Source organism: Aplidium turbinatum, chromosome 11, assembly GCF_918807975.1.
Source record: "Aplidium turbinatum chromosome 11, kaAplTurb1.1, whole genome shotgun sequence".
NCBI lineage: Eukaryota > Metazoa > Chordata > Ascidiacea > Aplousobranchia > Polyclinidae > Aplidium > Aplidium turbinatum.
Genome location: NC_137482.1, coordinates 276,667 through 303,997, shown reverse-complemented (window position 1 = coordinate 303,997; position 27,331 = coordinate 276,667). Strand labels below are relative to the sequence as shown.

The 27,331-nt window shown below is 42.0% G+C and overlaps 2 protein-coding genes across 2 annotated transcripts; one reads left to right on the top strand and one right to left on the bottom strand.

Moving 5' to 3' along the window:
* Window positions 1-7,317: 7,317 nt before the first annotated feature.
* Window positions 7,318-13,995, top strand: LOC145779945 (uncharacterized). Its single transcript, XM_082591637.1, has 7 exons — window positions 7,318-7,567; window positions 7,912-8,016; window positions 9,216-9,272; window positions 9,910-10,014; window positions 11,535-11,660; window positions 12,978-13,051; window positions 13,394-13,995. Exons 1-7 carry the CDS (start codon window positions 7,364-7,366, stop codon window positions 13,401-13,403), a joined length of 681 nt encoding a protein of 226 aa, XP_082447763.1. The 5' UTR covers window positions 7,318-7,363; the 3' UTR covers window positions 13,404-13,995.
* Window positions 13,996-14,991: 996 nt separating this feature from the next.
* Window positions 14,992-26,024, bottom strand: LOC145779647 (SCO-spondin-like). Its single transcript, XM_082591285.1, has 10 exons — window positions 25,754-26,024; window positions 24,237-24,380; window positions 23,856-24,042; window positions 23,217-23,320; window positions 22,651-22,825; window positions 22,453-22,556; window positions 21,949-22,099; window positions 21,594-21,724; window positions 20,714-21,046; window positions 14,992-20,584 (listed from the first exon to the last, which is right to left on the bottom strand). The coding sequence occupies exons 1-10, from the start codon at window positions 26,022-26,024 to the stop codon at window positions 15,828-15,830; spliced, it is 6,357 nt and encodes a 2,118-aa protein (XP_082447411.1). The 3' UTR covers window positions 14,992-15,827.
* Between the last annotated feature and the right edge of the window lie 1,307 nt (window positions 26,025-27,331).

The window sequence follows — 27,331 nt, the reverse complement described above, 5'->3', positions numbered from 1 at the left end:
CGCCAAGCTCACATTCACCTCCAAGTCGGTTGCATTGCCGAGTGGTGAAATCTTTGGTGCGACGTTCCAAAGGTCGCCGGTTCGACACCGCTCAAGAGCAAGCGGATGTGTCTTTAGCAAGACATTTAAAATCATGCCTGAAGGTGGATACGAAGATTGGCTTCCTTGCTTCCCGTCCACTTAATCTAAACCCTCAGCCACCGGACATAAGCCTGGATACGGCCTCTTAGTTGAACATCAACCCTGTTGATAGAAGATTGGGATGTTGGTGTTTTGATTTGTTCTTCTTGATTCAAATTTGAAAACAATGGTTGACTGAGAAAATTTTTATGTTCGCACGGTGGAAGTTAGAAACTTGACGCTTCCCCCACCCGGAAACTTACTGATTGATTGAATCGTTATTCTCGAACTGGAAAAGCTTCTTGAACGAGAACGAGAACTCTTGGCAGTTTCGCATACTTGTAGAGGCTTTAAATCACTAACGCAGATCCGGTTACTGAGGTTACCAGAGTGAAGTTTCCGATTGTTGAAATGTTGTCTGTGAATTGTTCTCTCACTTGGTGCCGCCCATTCCATCCTCAGCTCTTAGCGATAGTGATCGCCTCCACGGAGAGCTGTTTGGTTGATGTTGCCTGTTTCGAGTGACGACTCAATAGCCCCGGTCGTGTTGTGGTTGACTGTAATTTTCAGTCGCTTGGTTGCGCAAAAGATACGCTACAGGTGTCATGAAAACAGAAGTTGGTATTTGTTTGAATGTCGAAACGGTAGGTCAAAGGTCATCCAACTCATCATTAACAAGATGCCGCTAGAAGCCCCCAACATGACGTAACACTTCTACTAACAAGTTCTCACAATCACAGCTGACGATGATTGTGAAGTATCACTTGTTACGGGGATTCCCCAAAGCTGGTTGAGAAAAATCTTTCCATGACGTCGCAAAGCGCTCGCTTAGTCTGACTAATTGCAGTGACGTACTTACGCGGGAAGTTCAATGCGAACCAACAAACGACCTCAAAACGTTTTCAACTGTTGCAGAAACAAGTTGAAAGTTTTGAGTCGATTTTAAATTTGAGGCAATTTCAGTTCAGGAAAAATAATTTTGTCGAACCCGCAATGTTCGTAAAAGCAACTTGGACTGCCGATTAACAAAATCCGCTCCTTTGTACGTTGGTTCGACGTCAAAATATGTCAATTGAACATTTCAGAACATTGTCTTAATGCAAGTTGCCACAACCAGTGGTTTTGAAGAAGTTTAATTTATAAATCGTCTCGAAGCAGCTGATGGTCTGTAATCTCCAGCTAGTGTGCTTGCTTTCTATTTGCAACATAAACAGCCGCAGTCCTCGCACAACTTGAAAGATGGCAGGCTGTTTGAACAATGCTCCATTGTTAACGTCAGGAGAACACGCAGAACGTATTTGTGACGTCAGCAAGCAAGAACCAGAGCAGTCACTTTTGTTTCTGACCATCACAATAAAACAATATCATAGATGTTTTATTTAGTGCAAGCGAGCGACGCTGGTTCGACTCTAGGAGTGTGCATGAGCTGCGCACTTCAAAGACAGGATTCAACGTCACCAAGTAGATGGAATAATTCACAGACAACAGACTTCACTTCATTCTATCACCGGTGAAGTGTCGGCGGTTTCATGCAGGAAATTGTCAAATTTATGTCTCCAGGATAATGGAAGTCAAGCGTCTTGTTCGCGTCAACCTCATTGAAGGAAAGTTATGGAATAGTTCTAGTGTGAGTGCCTAGCATTGTTTCGTGACAAGAGCTTCCCAAACTTCTATGACAGAGCTTCCCAAACTGAGTGCCCGGAAGCAAAGAAGGTTGCAAGGGTGATTCGAAAGTTTTTTATTATTGTAACTGTCTCGGCCGCCAGTGTAGCCAAATCGTTTGACATCCGCTGGCTTCGATCAGTCTTTCAACAAGGTTGATAGGATCTCCATTCTGTTTTGTGCTTTGCGATGTTTTGCAATCGATGGAGATGTGGTGTGCTGAGCAGGGATCCCAGGCCAGCTTTTCTGATGTCAGATCTCAGCAGTTGTAATAAGTTGGTACGGTGACGTCCGGTTCGGCCTTGGTACTTTTTGCTGCCAATTATTGCAAATTCAAGGGCTTTCTGGGGAGGTGAGTCCTGGTGAAGTCTCAGAATGTGTCCAAACATGTTCCATCTCATGGTGGAGATTTTGCAAGATTCGAAAGTTTTCTGATGTGAATGTAACGCCCCCAGCGCAAAGTGTCAAATTAGTTTGGAGAGTATTTGCATTGTTGTTACTGCAGTCTGCTATAAATTACAGACAATTAAATCGCTCGATCATCGTCTGTTTGCGTGAAGATTGCCTCCAAAATCGTTTGAACCGGTTAATCGACATTGTGGCGGCAATTAGTTGCAATGGACATGGGTTTCCATTCTGCCATCACTGCTCACATTGCAAGAAAAGTAAATGATTTTTCCGGCATACTTTGATTAAAATATCGCTTAAGTAACTTCTGTCATGTGTAGTTTGTTCAACGTAGCAGCTTCGATCAAAACAATAGCGAAGGGGAATATTATGACAAAAACTATGACGTAAGAAAGCGATGTACCGCAGTAGATTTCAAAATTCTTCGATGTGGCAGATCAAAAAAGATCGAAACTCGCTGTTGTGTGATGATATGCAGCGAAGTTTGTTGACATAACATGGAGAGCATTTCCGGTGTAGCAGTCCAGGAGTTACTGCAGGCCAAAAGTTACAAGGGTTGCCAAATATTTCATTTAAATTTTATTTAATATTGTTTTGAAAAATAATTAAATTTTTAACCTCTCAAAAGGTCAGATTAATAATTATAAGTATTTTGTAATGTTAACTGAAAAGCTTGCATTAGTTTGAGAGCAATGAATTCATTACACTTAGTTAAAACAATTTTCTCTTTTCTATCGATTGCAAAAACGCCAGGCACCCCCGGTAACTTTTGGACTGACAGGAACTTCCAGACTGCAACGCCGCAAAAGCAGTCCAAAAGTTACTGCTATTGTAAGTGGGTGTGCTTTTTCGAAATTCGTTTGGGAAAACTTGTAAATGGACTGAAACTTCACTTGGTCAGTAGATTAAACCCTCTGCAAGTGTGCGAAAGATGAATCCCAAGGATAAATATTCTCACCACGAAACCATTATTCTTGACTTTAAGTTTCGTGCCACGTGTTTTCGATGGGAGTCCAACGGAAATTCTTTGGAATCTCAAAGTGTTCAACACTTTCGTAAAAGTTAAAGCCTTCCCCACTTGTGAGAGTGTGATAGCCTGCTCACTGAAGGGTGATGGCGCTTTGACTACCTGTTGGCCTACATGTAGCCTAAGTTACTTTATATTTCTTCCAAACGGTAGTTATGAAAAACCAGACCAAAAATAAGCTCAGTGCTTCATTCACTAGAAAACTTTGGTTTTAACTTTCATGAAATACATAAAATATAGTCAAAGACTATGTTCGTCAACTACAACTCAAGACCAGCGGCTAACAAGTCAGCCTTCAAATGCAAACTTTGCACGATGTATTTAGGCATGTAGCCTAATAAATGCCACCGATTCACGCATTAGCGTAGCCAGGAATTTTGAAAGGGGGGTTATGACGACACCCAGCGGCGGGAGGTCTGGGGGGCCTCCCTCAGAAAATTTTGAAAAATTACTTTGAATTTGGTGCATTCTGAGAGCATTTTCAACAAAAATCTGGTTACAAATATTCCTGTAAAATGGTGGCGTCTGGTGGCATAGCAAAAGGATAAGATCATGTTTTCTTCGGCATTTTTCGGAAATAAAGCTAAGTCTCTATGTTTTCTTGTTGCTAATTCCTGGCTGAGATGTTTGGTATTGGCAAAACTTGCTCTTTTAATGCAATTTTGTTTAAAATTAGGCAACTTTTTTTAGACTGAAAGCATCATTTTCAATATCGTGACGTCACATGCGTGCCAAAGGGGGTTGTAACCACCAAAAACCCCCCCTTTGGCTACGCCACTGGATTCACGTATAGCCACGATTCAAACTTTCAAATGTTTGGAGCGATGATGAATTAAATTATTTGTTTCAACAGCGCCATAGCCTACAACGAGTCAATAAAACACTCATAACACTACATTGTGAATCGTAGGTTGCATCATAGCACAATCAGGATGACAGCAAAAGACTATAGGCTAAGTGGTCATCTAGTCAATCACCTCCCCATGAAAATTTATTTGTAAACGCACGTAAGGCACGGATACAACTTCAAATGGTATAATACACACAAATCAGGTTAAAATGATAGCTTACGTAAATTGTTAGGTTACAAATTAAAATTTCATTCCAACACAGCAACAATTTCTGGTACAAATTTCAACTTTTAACTTTCATCTTAATTTCGCTTCATTCCCAATTACGTTTCTGCTGTAAACCATGTTGTTAAGATGCAATGGTGGATAGGTCTTCAAGTTCAACCTGTTTCCAATGTTGAAATCATTTATACAAATCTGCTACAAGCGTCAAATCTGAAAACCCTGTTTTAGTAACTTTTGGACTGGCAGTAACTTTCAGACCGCGCATACGCGGTCCAGAAGTTACGTAACGTTTAGACCGCAGTAACTCCTGGACCGTTACACCAGGAAATAGTTTTCCGATCAAATTGGTAAAAAGTTTTTATTTTTCAGTTTAGGGTTTGGTTGGTTTTAACTCGTTGCCACTCCTGGCGGTGAAGTCCCTGAAGCGAAACCACCAATCCAACACAAACACGACTAACATCTCATTCACCAAAACCCTCAAAATATTTCAGCGTGAAAGATAATGTGTTTTTCAACTCCAATTCAGATCATTGGAAAGTTCGTGTGAAAGTTCTGTTTCTATCGATTGTTTGTGGGAAGAAACACGACAAGGTTGGAGAACAAGAATCGAACTGATAACATTTGAACTTCATGTTAATTTGGTCGACCTAAGACATCATCACACGAGGTTTCCCCAAACGAACTTCAGTTGGACAGAGTAATACGAGTTCGATTCCAGCCCAGGGAGGTTACTTTGCTTTCATGCGAAGCCAACGTGGCGATTATGCAGTAACTGGGATTAAAAAACCTTCCATCGCGCGTTGCAGCTTTTGATGACGTTGTATACAACCGGAGGCGTTATCGCGGCCGCTTATCAAGCCATTGTGTGCAGCGCTGATTGCTTCTATCAGTTCAACGCAATAATGACGTCGCGTTGCACATGTCTCCATCAGGCAACACATTGTCGCCTCACAATGTGTTTGCTAATTTCTACTAATCAGTGAATAGTTGTTATCAGCTTTTTGTCATGTTGCAGCTTTTGTTGAAAAGATTTGAACCTGCCAGGAGTAGCCAATTGAAGTTGAAGCTTGCGCAACGAGTTGATGGAAGGTTCAGTAATTCCGCTCAGGAAGGTCGAGCAAGGTTCCAGAACAACCTACACTTGTGTCTGTAGTTTATACGAGAAGTGATTAAAGTATTTAGTAGAAAGTCATTTGTTTTTCCACTGGGGACAGTGACAGGTATATTGTGGGGATAGTGACAGGTAGTTCCAGTATGGTAATTGTCTGGTGTGTCCGAGGCGATTGCCCCTCTGGTGTGTCCAAGGCTATTGTCGCTCTGGTGCGTCCAAGGCGATTGTCGATCTGGTGCGTCCAAGGCGTTTGTCGCTCTGGTGCGTCCAAGGCGATTGTCACTCTGGTGCGTCCAAGGCGATTGTCGCTCTGGTGCGTCCAAGGCGATTGTCGCTCTGGTGCGTCCAAGGCGATTGTCGCTCTGGTGCGTCCAAGGCGATTGTCGATCTGGTGCGTCCAAGGCGATTGTCGCTCTGGTGCGTCCAAGGCGTTTGTCGCTCTGGTGCGTCCAAGGCGATTGTCGCTCTGGTGCGTCCAAGGCTATTGTCGCTCTGGTGCGTCCAAGGCGATTGTTGCTCTGATGCGTCTAAGGCAATAGTCGCTCTGGTGCGTCCAAGGCTATTGTCGCTCTGGTGCGTCCAAGGCTATTGTCGCTCTGGTGCGTCCAAGGCGATTGTTGCTCTGATGCGTCTAAGGCTATTGTCGCTCTTGTGCGTCCAAGGCTATTGTCGCTCTGGTGCGTCCAAGGCGATTGTTGCTCTGATGCGTCTAAGGCAATAGTCGCTCTTGTGCGTCCAAGGCTATTGTCGCTTTGGTGCGTCCAAGGCGATTGTTGCTCTGATGCGTCTAAGGCAATAGTGGCTCTTGTGCGTCCAAGGCTATTGTCGCTCTGGTGCGTCCAAGGCTACTGTCGCTCTGGTGCGTCCAAGGCTACTGTCGCTCTGGTGCGTCCAAGGCTATTGTCACTCTGGTGCGTCCAAGGCTATTGTCGCTCTGGTGCGTCCAAGGCTATTGTCGCTCTTGTGCGTCCAAGGCGATTGTCGATCTGGTGCGTCCAAGGCGATTGTCGCTCTGGTGCGTCCAAGGCGTTTGACGCTCTGGTGCGTCCAAGGCTATTGTCGCTCTGGTGCGTCCAAGGCGTTTGTCGCTCTGGTGCGTCCAAGGCGTTTTTCGCTCTGGTGCGTCCAAGGCGTTTGTCGCTCTGGTGCGTCCAAGGCTATTGTCGCTCTAACTTTCTGCGTCAAATCATTATTTCAAGTTGTTATCATCAGAATGTTAGGGATGACAAAACCAACAATCAGAGAAATTTGACAAACCAGACTGTGATAAATTCTATATCAGTCTAATGTAAGTGTACAAGTTACGAGAAAATGACTTGAAGTTGGGGACAAACTAGTTGACACAATCGGGCATTGTGACGCAGATGCTTCGGTGATTTTGCGCTCAGGGGGTTTCCCAAAGGTTCGAAATTTGTAGGCAACCTCAACCAGAAATCTGGTTCTTCAAGGACACGTGTCACTGTTTGCGTAAAGTTATTCCACTCAGCAAATTAAACTGCAGACGTGTTCGATTTAATTTGTTTTGTCGACGAAAAAACAAAATTATGCAAAGCACAATAATTCGCACAAGAAGGATGGCAGTGAAAGACCGGAAGGTCACCAAGTGAGCTTCCACCAAGTTTGGTTGGTTGAATCGATGTGAAAATGATTAATTTGCTGTCCGGGGTATATGTTGGGTAGGGGTGGACCAAGAAAGCAGTTTTAGGCGGGAGGCGATTTCAACTAAACATAATGACGTGTCGGTTTACATTAATCCAACTTTGCAACAACACAATGAATACAGTTGATTTTTGTGTTTTATGGAGAGCGATCGCTCCCTCTCCCCGTGTCCGTCACCGGTGTTTGAATACTGTTTGTGACAGTAATCGCCTGACAGTCTTTAAAAATTGCACTTTGCTATCAGATGGTTAGTCTCTTCATGTTAAGTTGGTCTATGTTTGTTTATTGAAAGGATTAATTATGACGCGAGAAAGCCTCACTCAAGATTTAGAAAAGCCTTTTGAACAGAAACGCGAAGAAGTCTCATGCCTTGAAGACAAATCGCCGCTCGCTCTTCGGAACAACCTTCCTAATAAAGATGTCATTTGCGATGAAGACGACACCAGAAAACCATCCTCATCAAAGGCGGAAGACAATCTTCGGTCCCGATTAAGAATAATCGGGGTAAGAATGTTCCATTGTAACTGAACAATAGCTAGCAAGCTATTCCTTCAAACTACGTCGAAGCAACGTTGTTTATCATTTAATTTGTTGCAAATTGCTTTTCTAAATAATGTTGTTCAATTCCATAGCTTTGTTGGTAATTAGAGACTGAAAGTTAATTTTTATTAGAAAGCACGATATACTTCCATCAATCTCTAAATTGTATAGTGGCAACACGTTTCTTTTGACGTCATTGTAAATAGTTTGTTTTTAATTTTCTTTGATGGTTTTTTTATTCAATTGTTACCACACAGTTGATAGTATCTTTGTTGTATGTAGACGAGTAATAACCACATTGTGTTCAGCTCTCACAGGTCACACTTGCTCTTATCTGCATCACAATCTCCATTGTTCTGTGCGAGAACGTCCAGCGTTCCTACTCGGGAAGTGGAATCTGGTGTTCCTTGTTTGTGAGTTCTTTCACCAACTTTTATAAAAGTCGTCTTTATTTCGTCACAAAGCATTTGAGTAGGAACATATGCACTGGATGCGCCAAGGAGGCAAATATCGTTCATGCAGTGCATGCTTTCCTTTTTCTGGACGGCAACTCTGCTTCACGAAACATGTGTTTTTCATGACAAGCTTTTGGTTTTTATTTTGTCGTCACCTCGGTTTTGGGAATTTTGCTTCATAATTTTCTCATGCGTAATGATCAATGGTGTCATAGAAGTTTAGAATAATTTTATGGATTGTGTTGTCGGTTGCGAACCCGGACCCTACTGAATGAATCATCCGTGGATTGCAACAAACTTCGCGCTTTGCAGCTTTGTACGGAATCTTGTTCTTTAACGATTGTTTGTGTCTCACTTTGATTCAACACAATATTGATTGTGAACGAACAATGAAACGTGCAAAACTTCAAGTCGACTTTTAATGATGAGTCTGAAAACGTTTAAGATGACACCAACGCCTCAATATTCCACCGCGAGATGTATCGTCACTCGCAAACCGGTTTGCCTGCGAAGCCACTGACGCAACGAGATTGTGACGTTGACAAACGTGGATTGTTTCGTTAACTAATAATTGAAGACACACTGATTAATTTATCACATTTTTTCATTCATGAAATTTATTGGTAAAGTTGAATAGTTTATTTCGTTGGCGTCTCTAGTTTGCTTCGAGAAGTTAATTTATTCCAATTGTGAAGCTCTTTGCTTTGAAGCTCAACTCCAGTGGCTAAGCTTCTCAAACATTTTGTTACAACTAAAAGTTTTGCAAGGGACTGCAGTTTCACTTCACATGCAAGTTGAGAAACAGAGAAACACAAGAAGCCCTGAACATGGCTCATGGGGAGCTGTTCGAATCCCAACCTATTCATTACTAACTGGAAATTAGGTCCCTTATTGTCATTTCGCCCCCTACAAAATCGAAAATAATTATCTAGGCAAAATGTAGATTTGGTGTGTCCGAGCTCAGCAAACCAAAGAATAACAAATTCCTTTGGTGCCTAAAAATACTAAACTAGTTGTGACATCATCATTGCGTGTTTGAATAAACCTCAGTGCAATTGTCGAATGTTTAATTGTAGAACTACTCACACAATGTGGTATTGTCTTGCGCACAATGATGGTTACTTACTGTAGATTTATTTCATTGGTTTCTTGTGCAGTTCGTATTGGTTGGCCTGATCAACTACACGAGCGTCCACGCAGGAAAGAGACTGAGGGTGAGTTGCCGAAACAATTAATTTTCTACTTTTGAAAGTTTTCGATCAATTTAATTATTAGCATCAATTTTGGTAGAGAGGTGGTTTTTTTAACCTTAGACAAATAAAACCTAACAAGGCACCGCATTTAACATAATAACATGAAAATAAACTACGAGTATGGCTGAAAACGCTTGTAATTTTTAGTTTCTTTTTATGTTATTATGTTAAATGCGGTCTGGTTGTTAGGTTTTATTTGTCTATGGTTATTAGCATCAAGTTTACAAATCGTCTTCAACCCGACAAGGAAGTTACAACTTGTGTTCATGCGTGTGACTGGTAGTTGTAGTAGCCAAAGATTTGAATTAAACCGAAGAGAAGTCAAGAATGATAAATTTCAACCATTGTCTTATCGAAACACAACAGCAGCTTCTCGGTATTGCGAAGGAGCGATGTTGTTTCATCTTAATCTGGTTCAATCAACACATCAATTCTCCGTAGTTCCACGTGGGCTCGATGTTTCCACCATTCGGTTGCGTGGCAATGTTCCTCTTGTCATAGAAAGACATCCAAGTACTAGTTTGGGGAAGAGTGAATGGAATTGTGGGGGGCTTATCAGGGGCAGGTCACGACATGAACCGATGTGATCATTACGCAGGAACTCGTCACATTCTCCGTGATTGGCTGCCACTTCGGGGCGCTCATGATTATCGTGGAGGGAGTCGAGTTGTGGATTCTTCTTTGCGAAGATGAACTTAGCGTGGTGAGTTTGTGAATCGCCATCATTTGTTGCGTCATCGTCGCGTATGCGCGTGCGACGTTTGTTCAACCTCAGAACAGAAACTTGTGAAACATTCGCAAATAATCGATTGTAAGAGCGAAGTTGATTTGCAAGTTACGGCTTTGATTGTTTTGACGCCACATCCCTCATATGGTCCACACCCCTCATATTGTCCACACCCCTTACATGGTTCGTCTCTTACGGTAGATGCCCCTGGAAGGATATTCATGATTCCAAATGTCGGGTATTGTGTCGTCATGTTGCGCGAGTTTAATGGAAGTCCTGTACATCAGTTTTACAGCATTTTATAAAAAGTACTCAAACCATTCATTGAGTTTGTTTATGCCATGGCGTCCTTTGTATCGGAGGTGTCGTTATCATTTGTAGGAAATTAGTTTGAGAGGAGATTGAGAGAAAAGCTCTTGATAAGAGGCTGAGGAATTCCGCTGAACCCGACGCTGTATTTTTTTTTCCCGGAAGCAGAAACATTCCGCGGTTTTGTTTGTGCTTATTTGACCCGACACGCTCGATCATGTCCGCCCAAGTTCTAGCTACAAATCGTTTGAAGCAGGAATTACTTGAGCAAGATTGTGGAAGCCATAGAACGAGTCTTTATTCAGCATTCACCTCAAGGGGTGGATTTCAGAACAGAATTATTAATGCCACGTTCTTTAGTCTTTATGCAATTTCTTGTTTCAAAACATTCTTCATTCGTTTCTGTGGACCAAGATACAAACCTTCTATCGTCCACATGTAGAGAAACTGTGACTTAGACCGATGGAAACCAAATTGCGCCTTCCGCAATAAGTTCACAACCAACTTTAAAATTAGTCGATGATAAAATCTCGACCCCACAACCAACAAATTTCGTTGACGCGAACAGAGTGTCAGAATAACTTATTCTCACAAGTATTGGCTTGATGTGAAGGAATCCGCTGTGTTGGTGACGTCAGGTAGCTATGACGACGCAGACGGAATGAAAGGATCGATCTTAGTGAGAGACGCGTTGCCATGGTGACACAATTATGCATCGATATTGATCGCGATTCATGTCGTCATCACAGCAACCTTGCAGTGAGAAAGTTGTTTGTTTGCTTTCTAAACGAAAACAAAAGAGATCAATGGAAAAACATGATTTAGTTTCCTGCTCGGGTTCTCTCAGACTGAACGGAAATTATTTGAAGACTATTTCTTGGAAGATAAGATCCAAAGGGAGGAGCTTTTATTTTTCATGACCTGCATTGCCAAGCAGGAGGAGCAAGCCACATCTATGTCTGGAACGGAAGAGCCATCAGCCATTAAACTTAGGTGGTGTTCATCTGTTGGAAACTTTACTCTTGAAACGACAGATGCCCTACTCAGCAGAAGATGCTGTTTCATGTCAACTTACGACGTTAAAATGATGTAAAAACGCAACTTTTGCTGGTGAGGCAGCTGTTAACAAAATAATAGTCCATCTATTACACAACAAAGCTATCGTGTTGGATGACTTTATCTTCCAGGCACCGATTGTTCTAAACGCGTCGCTCGCCCTGCTTGCCGTCATAGAGATAGCGCTAACCGTGATCGCGGTTATCTTCCGGTTCGTCCACAGGAGAAAGATGCGCATATCGAAACATGGGAAACAGGTTAGTTCAGCGCGTGCTCGACTTTTGTTGATAAACAATACAAAACTTATTACGTCATCGGCTTCGTGAGGGTTTGTCCGTTCCAGAGGAAGTCAAGCGTGTCGAGGTGGAGAAGTTGAAAAGATGTTGGAAGCTCATTACGAATGTTTGCTTGTCCAGCGATGCACATCTAATGGAAGAATTTGATGACATCAACTTTTCATCTTCCTCTTCCATAATGTGGCTCGTGGTTTCGTTGATTTGCCGCTAAATTATCTCAGATATTATCTTTCGGAACATGGCGACGTTTACACATAGGCCATGACTACGTGCAGCTTCAAATTTGACTGAAGGCCGATCTGTTATCAGCCAAAATCGCTTGTAGATAGTTTAAGTAGTAGTTAATAAATATTTGTCTTTGTGTAAATTTTGTGTTCCTGAGTTACTTTTGTAGGCCTACTGTTGTTACCGTACAAATAATAAACTAAATTTTGTGCTGGGAATCCAAAAATCATCTGGCAACACTAGGAATTGTAAAAGCTTTATCATTTTTTAGCGTAAAATTAGGAATTTGAAGTTCTTCTTCATCGTGTGTCACACGGCCGTGGCCCAGAACATCACACCAGCTCTTCCTCTATCGTGAATTGAAATTCAGTGATCACAGTTTGGCAATTTAGATTCTTAAAACGATCATTTCAAAGGAATATAAAGCCAATTTAGTTTCGAGTTCAAAACCAAAATTACAGCGGCCTCTAGTTCGCAAGTTGTCAAAGCCTGTGCATGTAGAACAGCGGTCGGGAACCTTTTTAGGTAAGTGAGCCATTAATGCAATATTTTTGAAAATACATTTCCATGAGAGCCATAGGTTATAGGCTACTGTAACGCTTTAACACTTAATACAACTAACATGTGGTGGCACTGGTGAGTTGTGAAAGTGAGAGCGTGTCTTCGCAAGACGAGAAAAACAGCGAGGGTTTGGGGGTTCCCCCACAAAAAAAGAAAACTTACATTTAATTTGGTGCATTCTGAGCGTATTTTCAGCTCTAAATTGTAATGAAAAGTTAAGATAAAACTTTGCGGCTTCCACTTTGGAAGATTGGATTTTTTGCGAGCCAGATGCCGTCTTCAAAAGAGCCAGATGCCGTCGCCAAAAGAGCCATAGGTTCCCGACCCCTGATGTAGAACATTGTAAATCGTTATGGTTCGGAAGGTAGATAGTTGCCAGTAAAATCATGGAAAGCTTCTCCCGTTGAGCTTTATGTGAACAAAAGCTTGTATTTGGTGAGAAACGTTATCGATTCATTTCATAACAATGCTGATGACGTCATGCATTTCCAGGTTAGATTTGAAGAAGATGATGGGGAATCCCCGATGAACATAGTTCCAGTTCTGAAGGATGCTGGACCCTCATGGTAGGAGCAAATCACTAGAGGTCGCCATGTTTCAAATGCGTGAATTAATTTACGTTTGAGTGATTCACAACTTTTCGTTCAGACCTCTTTTGTTGCTGCCAAAGTACTTTGCCGACATTTCTATGCTTTTTAATAAATTTTAGCAGTTTGTGTCCAAGTTTAAAGAAGCCTGCACATCTCTGCTCGTAATTAGCTGATGTTCTCAATGTGGTTTGTGACAACACAATAGTTAATCTTGAGCTGATGCATGAGGCAACTTTATTGAGTTGAGAAAAGTTCACTTTGAATTACCTTGGAAGTACGTTCGGTTCCAACCATCATCGGGTGACGTTTATTTTGCAGCGACGTCTGACTTTGAGGAGGAAAGTGCTCGATGTCGTGATCAATAACGCACAAAGCGATTTCCTTCGTCATCGATCTATTGTCGTTCTTTGTTTTGCTTTTGTTTCTTCGCGTTGTTGCGACGATGCTTCTGTCTGGCCCTTGTGCCGCTCAATGTAAGCCATCAGGGGTGTTCAACTGATGCCGCCAACTTCTGTAAATCACCCAGCAGGCAGTAATTGTAAAATCCATCCAAACACTTATAGACAATGGAGAAGCCTTGTCCGGATCAAGCGTCGTTGGTTTAACTCTTGGTGGGTGCGCTTGAACAACTTATTCAAGGACGGCTCTTCATCGGCACCTAGTGAATGGAATAGCTCACAGACAACAATCGGAAACTTCACTTTGTCAATCTGAGTGACCCATCAGTGGTTCAAAGCCTCTCTACTGCCAGGTCCGAAGATATACAGATGACTTCTGCACAACCACCAGTTGTTGATTGCTACTTTGAGCTTGCAATGCAGTATTTTCGTTTCTAGTTTGTTTTTATCTTGCGCCACTTCTCAACCTTACTTCTTATATCGCGGAAGGATTGCATACGTCACAATAAAATAACCATGGTGCTGTAACAGCTTGAGGTTGTTGAAAGCTTGAGGCGAAGCTGGGGCAACACTCCGCTACGCCCTCGACAATAGAATCTCTTTGATTTGCCAACAAGCGATCACATTGTATCGCCTGACCAAAGTCATTTCCAGATAAACTTTGGTATATTCCTTAAAAGGTTGTTTGCAGAGACACGATTGTGGTTGCCAGGGCCCAATAAACCACGAGGCACAGGCCTCATGCCCTCTGGTTTTGGGGCCCCCAATTTTTTTACATTAGCATCTTAGGCGTAGGTAGTGAAAGTTGTGCCATTGTGTGCACAGTTGTTATTTTTGAGTAACGATTGGTAAATAGAATAGCGATTCCAAATCGTCACGCTTCGGCGAATTTCGCTTGAACGCGTTCGTTTCGCTTGAAGTCTTGAACGCGATCAAGTGAAGGATTGTGGTATCAAACAACAAGACAGACATAACATTATATTATTATTATGCTTGCATGGTCTTGGGCCCATTTGTTACTAGAAAAGTTAGCCTACTTGCTATGCCAGGCTTCAGTAGAGTACTGCTGCTCTGCGTCGAAAGCGATTGCCAATAGGGGTCCCTAAACATAGCTGTGCCTCGGACCCCCGTGAGCCTTAATCAGGCCCTGGTGGTTGCGATGAAGTATCGATAGTGACAGCTTTGTACGGCAACTCCATAGCTCGTGATGTATACCCTAGTTGAAACTATTTCCGACCTGATGCACTAGGTTGTAACCGTCGTCCACGATCGATGTTTCGCTTCTGACTCTTTCATTGTTATCTGCATAAGCTCATAGTCGCCGATGCCATAATTACAAAGATACAGCTTTTAAGGTAACCACATCATAAATACATTTGTATTAAATAAACGGTTGAGAATTGAACTTGGAACCATCGGACTGGCGTGATAGGAAAGCGAAGTGGATCTTGAACTTAAACGTTGCTACTGAAAATGACCCGACGTCATAGACAATAAGTGCGAACGTTCAGTAAAAGTTTCGTCATCATTGCACCGCATTTCATTGAAAAACATTCACCTGGATCTTTTTATTAAAGACGAACTAGAAGTAAAAAACAAAATTGTTGACGCAAAACTAAACAATGGCAGACTTCAAAGCAAGCGCGCTCTGTGGGAGGATCAGTTTGAGGAGGACAACATGTCGTTGTGATGAAGATTTTACATTGTTCATATCAAGCATTACTCGTTCGCAAGTAGCAATACGTAATGAACGAAAGTTATTGGCCTACCGACAAATTGTGTGCAGGGTTTGCGCATATCATCAACATGTTCAGATAGTTTAGTTGACACCTGTTTGTGTCTAATTAGCTTTCAGAAGAATATTTTCAACTACTTAAAAAACAAAACTCATCATTGTGATGTCATAAACTTGAAATGATGACCGCTCAAGAACTGATAAAGTTTAAATCAACTTTCACGACCAGGGCAACCAAAAATCCTAAATTTTCTGTTTTGAGCTCATAAAACTTTAATGCAATAGAAAATTTACTTTAAACATTATTTTCAGTGTGATTGAGAAGTTTTCTTATACTAAAGGTTGGAAGCCTAAGCTAATACATTTTGTACATTTCGCATCTGAGTTACAAACTCAGGAATTAAGTCAAAACTTGGCAGCCCTGTTCATAACGGTTGTTAGGTTTAATACCGCGATACAGATAACAATATCAACTGACTCAGCTGTCACTGAAGACGTGACACATTTAAAGGCACTTTTCGTAACGCGCGGTTCTGGAGTGCAACTTCATCATCTCTTGATACTGACAACAGAAGTGATTATTTTGAAACAATTGCATAGAAAACAGCTTCAGAGGCCGCTATTGACACGGACCTTCGTTGCATCTCTGACTTTCTCGATAACACCTTCCGCTTAAAGTGGGTGAAGGGAAATCCCCAGTGACTTCACATTCTCGCCTTCTTCTTAATGTTCCTCTTCCCCCACAGGTTTTAGAGCACGCCCCACTTGTCCACAAAGACCACTCGAGACAGTTGGTCGGATTGCATGGTCTCGTCCTAGTGTATGGCCCTAAAGATAAACAATCTTGGACACGAGCAATCCCACTGCCCCTGGCAAAGCAGCGTCGTCTCTGGCGTTGAGTTCCTGAGCCGCATCTATTAGAGCAGGATGTCCAACTGGTCCAGGGAAAGTAGGAAACGGAGCAAGGAATGTTTCCGCACTCATCTATGCGGAATCGGCAGCTTGTGTCGCGGAAGGAAGCGCTTACAGGGGCAGTCAAACCCTGACCTAAGCATCGTCTTCTTCTCTGCTTTTTTCCTCTACCTCCACATTGTACCGTACATTTGGTTTCCTCCCATTGGCTCCAGGAGTCACAGACGAGCGTGTTGCAAGGTCGGATGAGGATGTATTCGTCCTCTGTGGCTTCAGGTAATTCACTGCATTCGTCAGGTGATGACTCGACTCCTTCTTTTCTGCATCTTCTTGTTCGGGTACTCAATCCGGGTCCACAGTCCTCAGAGCAGGAACCCCATTGCGACCACGGTGTCCAGAACGTGTTGCAAGGGCCGAAACATGGAACTATTTCGTTGCTGCATCGTCTAACTGCAGGCGATGTGACTTGATTTCGCACGAGTGTAAATCGACAAGTTCTTCTTCGTCTGATTACTCCAGGCTCGTCGCATCTCGCGTCGCAGGTACTTTCGGTCCAAGTTGACCAGGTGAGACAAGTGTTGCTGTTACACGGGATGGTGTTTGTGCTGCCATCATTGCTTAATTCACCCGTAATCTCCTCATCAGCAGATCGGAAGTGAGAAGAGCACACGGATGGATCAGTAATGGAGTTGTTGAAGGTGCACAATCGCTCTCGAGTTTGAATGCCTGGCTCACAAAGCTCGGAACATTCCGAAAATTCCGACCACGGCAACCACTCCGGAACGCATGTTGCTATGCAATCCATTACTACTGAATAACAGCTTTCGGGGGTTCCACGAAAAGTTGTTCCAATGTCATTTTCAACAACAGACTCGCCATTAAAGATGCAAGCTCTTTGCCTCACATACTGTCCATTAACTCCACATATTCCCAAGCAGTCCGTAGTTGTCCATTCATCCCAAGTGGGACAAAAGAAGTCATTGCAAGTTTGTTCATCCCGGTTAGTTCCTTCTAAGCAACGAGCATTTTCAACCATCTTACCTTTGATGAAGCATAATCGTGATCGCGTCATGGTTGATGGGCTACATTCATCTTTACAACCGGACCACTCGCCCCATGGCCCCCACTGACCAGGACAGAGAGCACCTACACACTCAACCTCCATATTAGTACACTCAACTGGAAACTCGAATTCGTTTCGAGTGCAGGTTCTAGAATATGTTTCAAATCCTTGTTTTTCACAAGATGCATTACAAAATCCAGAAGGTTCAAACTCTCCCCAATTGTTGCATAAATCTTCATTGCAACTTCCAGTTTCTGATGAGGATCCTTCACATTCAACATCATCAACCAATGTTCCATTCTCATTCCTGCAAACTCTCGTTCGAGATCTCAGTCCAGGAGAACAAGAGTCAGAACAATCCGACCATTCCATCCACTCATCCCACGATGGAGGACAAATGGATGGACCATCGCATGGTATCTTTGTGATGTAACAAGACTCATTCAAAGCCCCATTCAACTCATCTTCTGCAATATTTAATAGAAATTGTTGTCTTAGTTTGTACGTTTCGTCGACACAACTTCTTGTTCTTGTGTTAAAACCGCTTCCTCTACACGGAGCGTCACAATTGTCGTCAGTAACCCATTCACCCCATGCTGAGCAAAACTGACGATTACAAACTTCACTTTCAGTTTCTGTCATTTCATCAGCTTCCTGGCATAAGAACAGATCGGATGTTACGTCACCTTCAAACAAACAATTTCGAGATCGATTGCGCGATGAAGGTCCACACTCCTCATCACAGTCAGTCCATTCACCCCAAACAGCCCACACCCCGCGACATATATCTCCTTGACATTCAGTTTCTCTCACAAAACAAAAGCTTGATATTGCATCAGTTTCATTTGGATCTAAACATCTTCTTGAAGATTGTTCATATCCTGTATCTTCACATGATGCATTACAATCAGTTGTTGTTTCAAATTCTCCCCAATTGTTGCATAAATCTTCATTGCAACTTCCAGTTTCTGATGAAGATCCTTCACAGTCAACATCATCAACTAATGTTCCATTCTCATTCGTGCAAACTCTCGTTCGAGATCTAAGTCCAGGAGAACAAAAGTCAGAACAATCCGACCATTCCATCCACTCATCCCACGATGGAGGACAAATGGATGGACCATCGCATGGTGCCTTTGTGATGTAACAACTTGAGTTGTGATCTTCCAATATGACTGAACTATTAGAACATGATCTTAAACTAGTTTGCATTCCATTGTTTCTGCATAATGCATCACAATCATCTTCGAGACTCCATTCTTCCCAACTCGAACAAAGATGTTCATTACAAGATGAAACCTTCACATCACTTTCATCATTCTCTTGACAACGGAATATTTCTTCTGTGATTTCTTCCTTTACAAAACAGTTCCTCATTCTTTGTCTGGTGGATGGTCCACAATCGTCTCCACAATCACTCCAATTGCCCCAATCACCCCATTGTCCACGACATAATGCCCCAACACAATCTATTATTCTGCTGTTGCAATCGTTTAGCTCCGTTTGAGAATCTGTTTCGTTTGTTCTTGAATCAAGACAAAGCCGCATTGTTTGTTGTGATCCTTGATCTTCACATGATGCATCACAATCGTTTATTGTTTCAAATTCTCCCCAATTGTTACATAAATCTTCATTGCAACTTCCAGTTTCTGATGAAGATCCTTCACATTCAACATCATCAACCAATGTTCCATTCTCATTCCTGCAAACTCTCGTTCGAGATATCAGTCCAGGAGAACAAGTGTCAGAACAATCCGACCATTCCATCCACTCATTCCACGATGGAGGACAAATGGATGGACCATCGCATGACACCTTTGTCATGTAACAAGACTCATTGTGATCTTCCAATATGGCTGAAGTATTAAAACATGATCTTGAATTAGTCTGCATTCCATTGTTTCTGCATAATGCATCACAGTCATCTTTGAGATTCCATTCTTCCCAACTCGAACAAAGATGTTCATTACAAGATGAAACCTCCACATCACTTTCATCATTCTCTTGACAACGGAATATTTCTTCTGTGATTTCCTCCTTTACAAAGCAGTTTCTCATTCTTTGTCTGGTGGATGGTCCGCAATTATCACCACAATCAGTCCAATTTCCCCAATCGCCCCATTGTCCACGACACAATGCCCCAACACAATCGACCAATTGACTGTTACACCCATTCAATTCAAATTGTGGATTAGTTTCATTGATTGTGAAATCAAGACAACGCCGCATTGTTTGTTGTGATCCTTCTTCTTCACATGATGCATCACAATCGTTTATTGTTTCAAATTCTCCCCAATTGTTACATAAATCTTCATTGCAACTTCCAGTTTCTGATGAAGATCCTTCACATTCAACATCATCAACTAATGTTCCATTTTCATTTCTGCAAACTCTCGTTCGAGATCTCAGTCCAGGAGAACAAGAGTCAGAACAATCCGACCATTCCATCCACTCATCCCACGATGGAGGACAAATGGATGGACCATCGCATGGTGCCTTTGTGATGTAACAACTTGAGTTGTGATCTTCCAATATGACTGAACTATTAGAACATAATCTTGAACTAGTTTGCATTCCATTGTTTCTGCATAATGCATCACAATCATCTTCGAGACTCCATTCTTCCCAACTCGAACAAAGATGTTCATTACAAGATGAAACCTCCACATCACTTTCATCATTCTCTTGACAACGGAATATTTCTTCTGTGATTTCTTTCTTTACAAAACAGTTCCTCATTCTTTGTCTGGTGGATGGTCCGCAATTATCTCCACAATCACTCCAATTTCCCCAATCGCCCCATTGTCCACGACACAATGCCCCAAAACAATCTATTATTCTGCTGTTGCAATCGTTTAGCTCCGTTTGAGAATCTGTTTCGTTTGTTCTTGAATCAAGACAATGCCGCATTGTTTGTTGTAATCCTTGTTCTTCACATGATGCATCACAATCAGTTGTTGTTTCAAATTCTCCCCAATTGTTACATAAATCTTCATTGCAACTTCCAGTTTCTGATGAAGATCCTTCACATTCAACATCATCAACCAATGTTCCATTCTCATTCGTGCAAACTCTCGTTCGAGATCTCAGTCCAGGAGAACAAGTATCAGAACAATCCGACCATTCCATCCACTCATCCCACGATGGAGGACAAATGGATGGACCATCACACGGATCTGTCTGGAGATAACAATCCAGTTTATGAGATAACAAGTCCATTCCGTTGTCGCACTTCCGTGTTCTTCTTTTGACGCCAACAGACCGGCATATTGCGTCACAATTACTCTCCGGTGACCAAGTTGTCCACGCATCGCAAAGATTGATGTTGCATGGGTTAGTTTCAATATCGTCTTTCAGGAAGCCAAACGCCGCTGCAACATTTTCGCACAATGGGTTGAAGTCTGAAACAGAACACAGTACGACGTTAACATTTGTTTGTCATTATTGGAATGCTCACGTCAATGAGTCTTTGAATTCTATAGGAATTGTAAGTCAAGCATGTTTGATCATACCTCGCCATTTGTACTTACATAACGAGTTGTGGTCTTCGCATTTTCTTTGTCTCTCGCGAATTCCAGGACTGCAAGTGGACGTACAGTTTGACCAGCCACTCCATTCCGACCACCTGGTGACGCATTGCGTGGGCTCAGAGCATTCCTCGTATTCCATAGTTGGACCAGCACAACCGATGTCTGCATGCGCTCTATTCCTTCGGCGGCCTCTTCTGGTGACAATTGTCGCGCTGCACTGTCGTCGTCTTGACCTGATAGCTTCGTTGCTGCAAGGCTTTGTGACGTAACAGGCAGACCACTCTTCCCAAGCGCTCCATGCGCTGGAAGGTGGTTCAGGAATTGATGACGTATCTAGAAATGTAAAAACGTAGGAATTGTTTAACGCGCGGCAGAAAACTCGGTTAGCGTTTTGTTACTTTTCTTATAATAGCCCTACTACTGAAGAAGTAGTTTATTTCAAATATACATTTTAAATGATCCTTAATAAATCGAACAAACAACACCGCAGCGTTCCGTAGTTAAACCGTTTTTTTTTTTTTTAGTCTAGCTCTAGACTCTAGTTGAACAGTCAAATATTAAAACTTACATGCACACAAGCACGATCAAGCGACGATGTTTCAGCTATTGCTATGTTTGGCATACACTGTTTTTCGCCGTGATGATCAGAAATAAAAACAAACTAAAAGTGAGTTGAACTATTAACGTGCTCAGTTAAATAACCCAATCAAGAAAAGTCTTTATCAATCCATTAAATCATCAGTCAATAAAAATGATCCTTCAGAAGTAATAGATAGAATCTTATCGTGTTCGTTTTAATTGTACCGATTACAAATGTCTGTGATTAGTGTCATTTCATTAGAGTATTGGTGCCCACCACAATTTTGTTCAATGTATTTACCGTCAGAAAGCTCTCCGGATGCGTCAGTGATCTCGGAGCTGTAGAAGGAAGGTAAAGAGCATATGACGTCATTCCTCCCCATCAGCGCATAGCCAGGAAACCAACAGCATCCCAAATCCACGCATTCCTTTCTAAAGCATCAGTTGGAAATCAAGCCCAACAACAATGGTAAGTAGCAAAACTTTTATGTTAACTCAAGTGGAATGCGTTGGAGTTCATACTTTCCATTCATCATTTTTACTTTGTTGCATTCCAAACAGATGTGACAAAACTTGGTTTATAGCAAACAAGTTGTTTGAATGTATTCCTAAACTATTTTTCCATAGAAATGTGAAAAAAATGTAACAAAACTCGCCTTGTTACTCTCTCGGATCCACACTGGAGAGCTGCTTCCTCATTAGAGCAAACCAGCTGGAAATCTTCCTGCTCTTCGGATTGTCCCTCCAGTGACAAATCAGATGGAAGCCAGAATCCAGGATCGGATGCCATCATGGGAAGATCGCTTCCTGGAATGTGACAAAGTTGGTTGGAACTGACAGAAATTTTTCCTTGTAATTTAAACCAATTAATTTTCTTGCAATTTATGACGTCACAAAAAGCACAAGTGGGTATATTATAATCAACGTCGATTTAACGTGATTATCTGTGCAGTATAAATTAGTGAAATCAACTGGGATACAATAACAGAATCCGTATTTTTAGCAAAAGTGTCCACACAAATTTCTTCTAGTTTAGAACATGGCCTATATAGGGAACCATAACAACAACAAAAATGTGCCAACAAACTTCCAGAACTCGCGATTAGTTCATTTATAAAACTTTTAAACAACTGCACGCAACATGACAAAAAGTTGCTTACCGGTTGAAATCGTAGCCACGCGCTTTTTCCCTGTTTGAAACCAGGACTTTGGAAAGCGACAACTCTTTCCTGTCCAGCAGCACGATTGCTCCAGACACCTCCTCCTGAAATTGGAGATCGATTAAAACCAAAGTCGTCCATTACATCTGCGCAATCTCATCATGCATTGTTGACTAAACAATAGCAGACGCATCTCACCTACTGTCCGCTGGACATGGCCTTTCTTCAGTGATGTCATCAAGGTCACATTCTAGATGCACGCTAAATTTACCGTAAGAATATTGCGTCATCGGTGACACGGCGATGACGTTAGCGTCGTCATCAGAAATATTTTTTTTGGCAACGTATTCTTCCAGAGTCACAGCAACGGTTTCTAAAAACATTCAATGTGACGGAACAGTGAATCAAGTTTGTTGCGCAACAATGGAAAACCAGAAGCTCTATAGGTGGCGCGGGCAAGCTTCTATAAGACGTCGACGATCCAGAGGTGACGTGGTGCGTTGCTAGAAGTCATCTGTTTCACGATTCACTGATCTCGGGTTCGTATCCCCACCGAAACCCTATCATCATGACCGCGTAGGATCAGAATTTGGAACAGTGATCAATTCCTTTGAAAAGTATTCCACACCAACGAATATATTTCCGTCATTTCAAAGGTCACAGCGCTAAGTTAGGGGGAATTTATATTATCTCGCAGAGAAAAAATCCCCAAAAAATTTCAACAAAATCAAGCGTCTTTAGAAATGCATGACATCATAACGCACCAACGAAGTCTCTTTCTTCGCTAAGTGATGCTGTAGTCGCTTGAAAGCAGCTGAAGTCCTCCAGGTTTGGATCCCAGCAGCATCCTGAGTCCACACAGACGTCTCTGGGAATGAATCTAGATGTTATTCAGTAGCAAACGGGAAGCCATGCAATCAGAGCAATGTTTTTATGTCAAGGCCATTTTTTGCTTGTAGTGTGGTACCGAGACAATTTGGATGACAACCGATAACTTGCAACAAATTGTTGGAAATTGTGAAGAACTGGTTGAACAACATGCTGAGTCATGATGACACAGCAGTATTGTGCCAGTAGCTACAAGATTGTAACAAGAAAGTGGTGCGTTACTATTGACAACTTCCTGACAATCAAGTTCATCATCATTATTATTATCACTGACTTTGCTTTTTACTCAACGCTCTATCAAAAGTAATCATCGAATTACGTAACTTTGCCACACTTTGAAGCAGTCGGCAGGCATCTCTGCTTGGTTGCCGGTTCAACAGTATTGTTACATCACAGTGACGTCATTTAGTGATTATTGTTGTAACAATGCTTAGAAACCCTAAAGATGCAAAAAGTCGATTCTTTCATCTCCAACAAATGAAAGGACAATGAGAACAAGAAAATTGATGACGTACTTTTCTACATTGAAATTCCCACACCGGATCTTCTCGGCCCCTCCGTCGCACCTCACCCGGACCAGGGTGCGGGTTTGGGGGTTGTAGAAGGTATGATTGGGACCGGCTGGGGACAAGTCAATTGGGACCCCAGTGGTAGCCTTGGGAGCAGTAGTTGGAGCAGCCGTCACAAAATCTGGTTTATCGTCTGCAACCAAGACCGGGATAACAATTAACGAATTATATCCCATATGAATATATTCAATTCAACCCCAGTACCACTCAAAAAGCGAACATTTGTTCAATGCATAAAAGGAAAATATTCAGAATTACATTCTTGAGTTTATCACATTTCAGTTTTAAAATTGTTGAAATGATTGGTGCAAGATCTGTTGGACTCACCGTAGCTGTAGTAGCAATATGGGAAGGTGCGATGATCGTAACAACATCCCATCACGTTCCTGCAGTAGCTCCTCCCAAGTTGCCAGTAGCCACAAGCGTGCCGCTTCTCCGGACGAACCTTGCACTTGTCGTCGCGGCAAAACGCTGCAAACAAACGCCATCAGTCAATCACCAACGCCTCGATAGCTCTGTCCTCATTAGGGAAGGAATGTGGTCTGGACAATCTGTCCGGATAATTCAACAACAATCCGAACAATGCGAGATTAATATAATCTACTTTATGATATAAAGCAACTTTGGTAAATCCAGGAAAACTGCGACAAACCAGTTTATAATCTCACCATGGTGGTGCGTGCGAGGCGCGATAATCCGCGAAATAATTGGAATAGTTTCTGCTGACAATCACGATTCGAAGGAGAATGTAGACGACCTTGAAGCTGCTCATTGTTCAGCCGCCCCCAGGAAACGATCGGTATCTCTCCGTTTGATATGAAACTCTCTCGATAACGCATGTAACGAAGTTGTGTGTTGATCCTCGTCAAATTAAGGGGTAACTCCTCGAGAGAGACTTTTGGTATTTATTGATTGATGGCACGTTTGCATGGATTTAGTGGACGTGCATCTCATTCAATAAACCATCCAGACAACGCTTGTCAGGGAGGAATTACTTTGACTCAATGCGAAGATACATTCCGTTGTGTTTGATAACTCTCTTGGAATAAAGATTTCAAGCAAGACCTTGTTTCAGGGTTGCCGTGCGTTTGCGCCAGGCAACTGAAAATCAAATCAAGAACAAAATATTTTTTCTTGATGAAACTTTTGTTCATCGGTCAAGTATCTCAGCGAAGGGTTTGAATGTGATGTTTATGATTTGGCATAAACTTGAATGTAGGATAATTCTCAAATTATAATTGGACGAAGTTCTTATCAAGAGCAAAGTTACTTTAAACTCCTTTCCATACCCTTTGACCTGTCTTAATGCGACAACGCGACAGATAAGATCTTATACAAATGCGCCGAATCCTGTAATCATGATCTCAACTAAGAAATTAATTTTTGGTTCAGTTGAGCTCTCACAAATGCCTTGGGGCGAAGAATAAGAGATCTACCCGAAATGAGTAGAAGAACTTACTTCGATGCATGACGTTATGTGCTGATATGTTTCAATGAAAATGCATCTTGTACATCCATGAAATAAAAACAATTTCTTAGGCCATGGCTGTGCGGCTACATGCAGCGTTTCATTCAAATAAAAAGTAAAATATTGAAAACATTGCAAGAATTTTATCGTCTTGCCTCGACTTGCAAAGAGTTGAGTGCGTGACGTATCAACAACGTGACGTATCAACCATGTGACGTATCAACAACTTGAATATTGCGGTAACTGAGTAAATTTGAAATTGTGTCATTTCAAAGATGTTAACAAGAACCATCTCATTAGCCGAACTACGTGTCACCGATGCTTTGGCCTGCGGGCCACACGCCAGAGACCGATGCGGTGCTTTGCGCGAACCAACCTTTTCTTTCGTAACATCCGGGAGAGTCTTTCTTCTTCTCGCTGTAGCAACAATGGTTCTCCAGACACTCGCTCTTCTCTAAGGCTTCACCAGCAGGACATTTTGTTCTTTCAGACACTGTGACGTCACAAAGACAGTCTTCAGCTTCTGAAAACAAATGAGCAACGTGAGAATTGCAAGATGACGTCACCCGATATGCAGAATTGTATTGTGACGTAGTCGACTGTCTTCCTTGGATGGATCGATGCTGGTTGGAATGAAAATATTCCATGGGAATTATGTCCAGCGGCCAACAGCGTTGTCGTTACACAGCACGACTTGTGAATTAAGACGCTTTTGTTTATGTTTCATCTTCGAGCAATTATCCTCCGCCACCAAAGCTTCGAGGTAGTAAATTTGACAAAGTGAGAAAACAAATTGTCAAAACTTTGTCAACGAATTCAGGTACCTGCCGTGCTGTACATTTCTTTGGGTTATAAATTTTTGGTCTAGGAACTTTGCTAACTGCACACACTAGAAAGTTCTTAGAACGTAGACTATTCACAATAATTATCGTTTTTAATTATTGGGAGAAGTCAAATAAAACATTGATGGGTTCTTTGCATAAATTGATGTGAGAAGACTAATAAAGATACGTTGGTTCAAAGCCGCCCTAAGGAACTGGTGGTTTACTATTTGATGCTTCTATTTGTTCACATCAAATTACAGCAAACGTCGCTTACCTTCCCTGGCCTGCGTAAGGATGGGCAGAACAATGAAAACCAGAACAACATTAACCAAACGCATGCTTTCTTTATTACGTCACAGTTTCTAACTTATTCCATTGAAAACCTACAAAAAGTGACTTTGGTTATTTTGCTGGCAACTGAAAGATTACAAAAACATTGAAATCAGCTCAGCTGTGTTTCAATTAATAAGTGAAGATGATCTAAAAAAATACTCTTCCTTGCTTTTGTTGCTTCACTGAAAGACAATGAGTTTCTTCAAACATTGAACTAATCATAATCATGTCTATAATCAAACCACTGGCAGCCCTTATCACTTTCCACTAAGTTTAGTTGCTTGAATTTTCTACCAGACCAGCTCACCCCTACAAAGCCATGAACCCACAAACATATTTTCATAAAACTTCCAACTTGTTTGTTGCTTTTAGACTTGCACTTTGCAATTCACAAGTTCACATAGTCGCTACGTCATAAAAGTCTCGCGTTATGGCGACTAACCATGAAACACAAATTTGACGACAATCAGCACTCGCGTTGCATTTCGCGCTCAGGCTGAACGTGGTTGCTATGGAAATCAGAAAAAATCGAACCCATTCTTATCTCAATCACAATACAAAGTAGGTCGACAGAATTTCTTTCGGAAAAGCCCAAAATGCTACTCAGAATAGGGAATTACCCTATGACCTCACATCGGTGGTTTCCCTCACCAACCAGTCTGTCAATGAGCTGCCACCTGACCGATTGTCCTATCTCACTTCCAGCGAAAGCTCGTCAAGGAGGCACATATCGCGTCGGGAGCTTCATTACGCCCCTCAGTCGTAATTCATACTTGTCCTGCGCCTCACAATTACAT

Coding starts and splice junctions, on each gene's coding strand:
- LOC145779647 (XM_082591285.1), bottom strand. CDS start 26,024: ATGGAATATTTTCATTCCAACCAGCATCGATCCATCCAAGGAAGACAG. Junction 24,043..24,236: donor ATATTGCTACTACAGCTACG/GTGAGTCCAACA, acceptor TCTTGGTTGCAG/ACGATAAACCAGATTTTGTG. Junction 21,725..21,948: donor GGATCCGAGAGAGTAACAAG/GCGAGTTTTGTT, acceptor CTGATGCTTTAG/AAAGGAATGCGTGGATTTGG.
- LOC145779945 (XM_082591637.1), top strand. CDS start 7,364: ATGACGCGAGAAAGCCTCACTCAAGATTTAGAAAAGCCTTTTGAACAG. Junction 7,568..7,911: donor CCCGATTAAGAATAATCGGG/GTAAGAATGTTC, acceptor CATTGTGTTCAG/CTCTCACAGGTCACACTTGC. Junction 11,661..12,977: donor TATCGAAACATGGGAAACAG/GTTAGTTCAGCG, acceptor ATGCATTTCCAG/GTTAGATTTGAAGAAGATGA.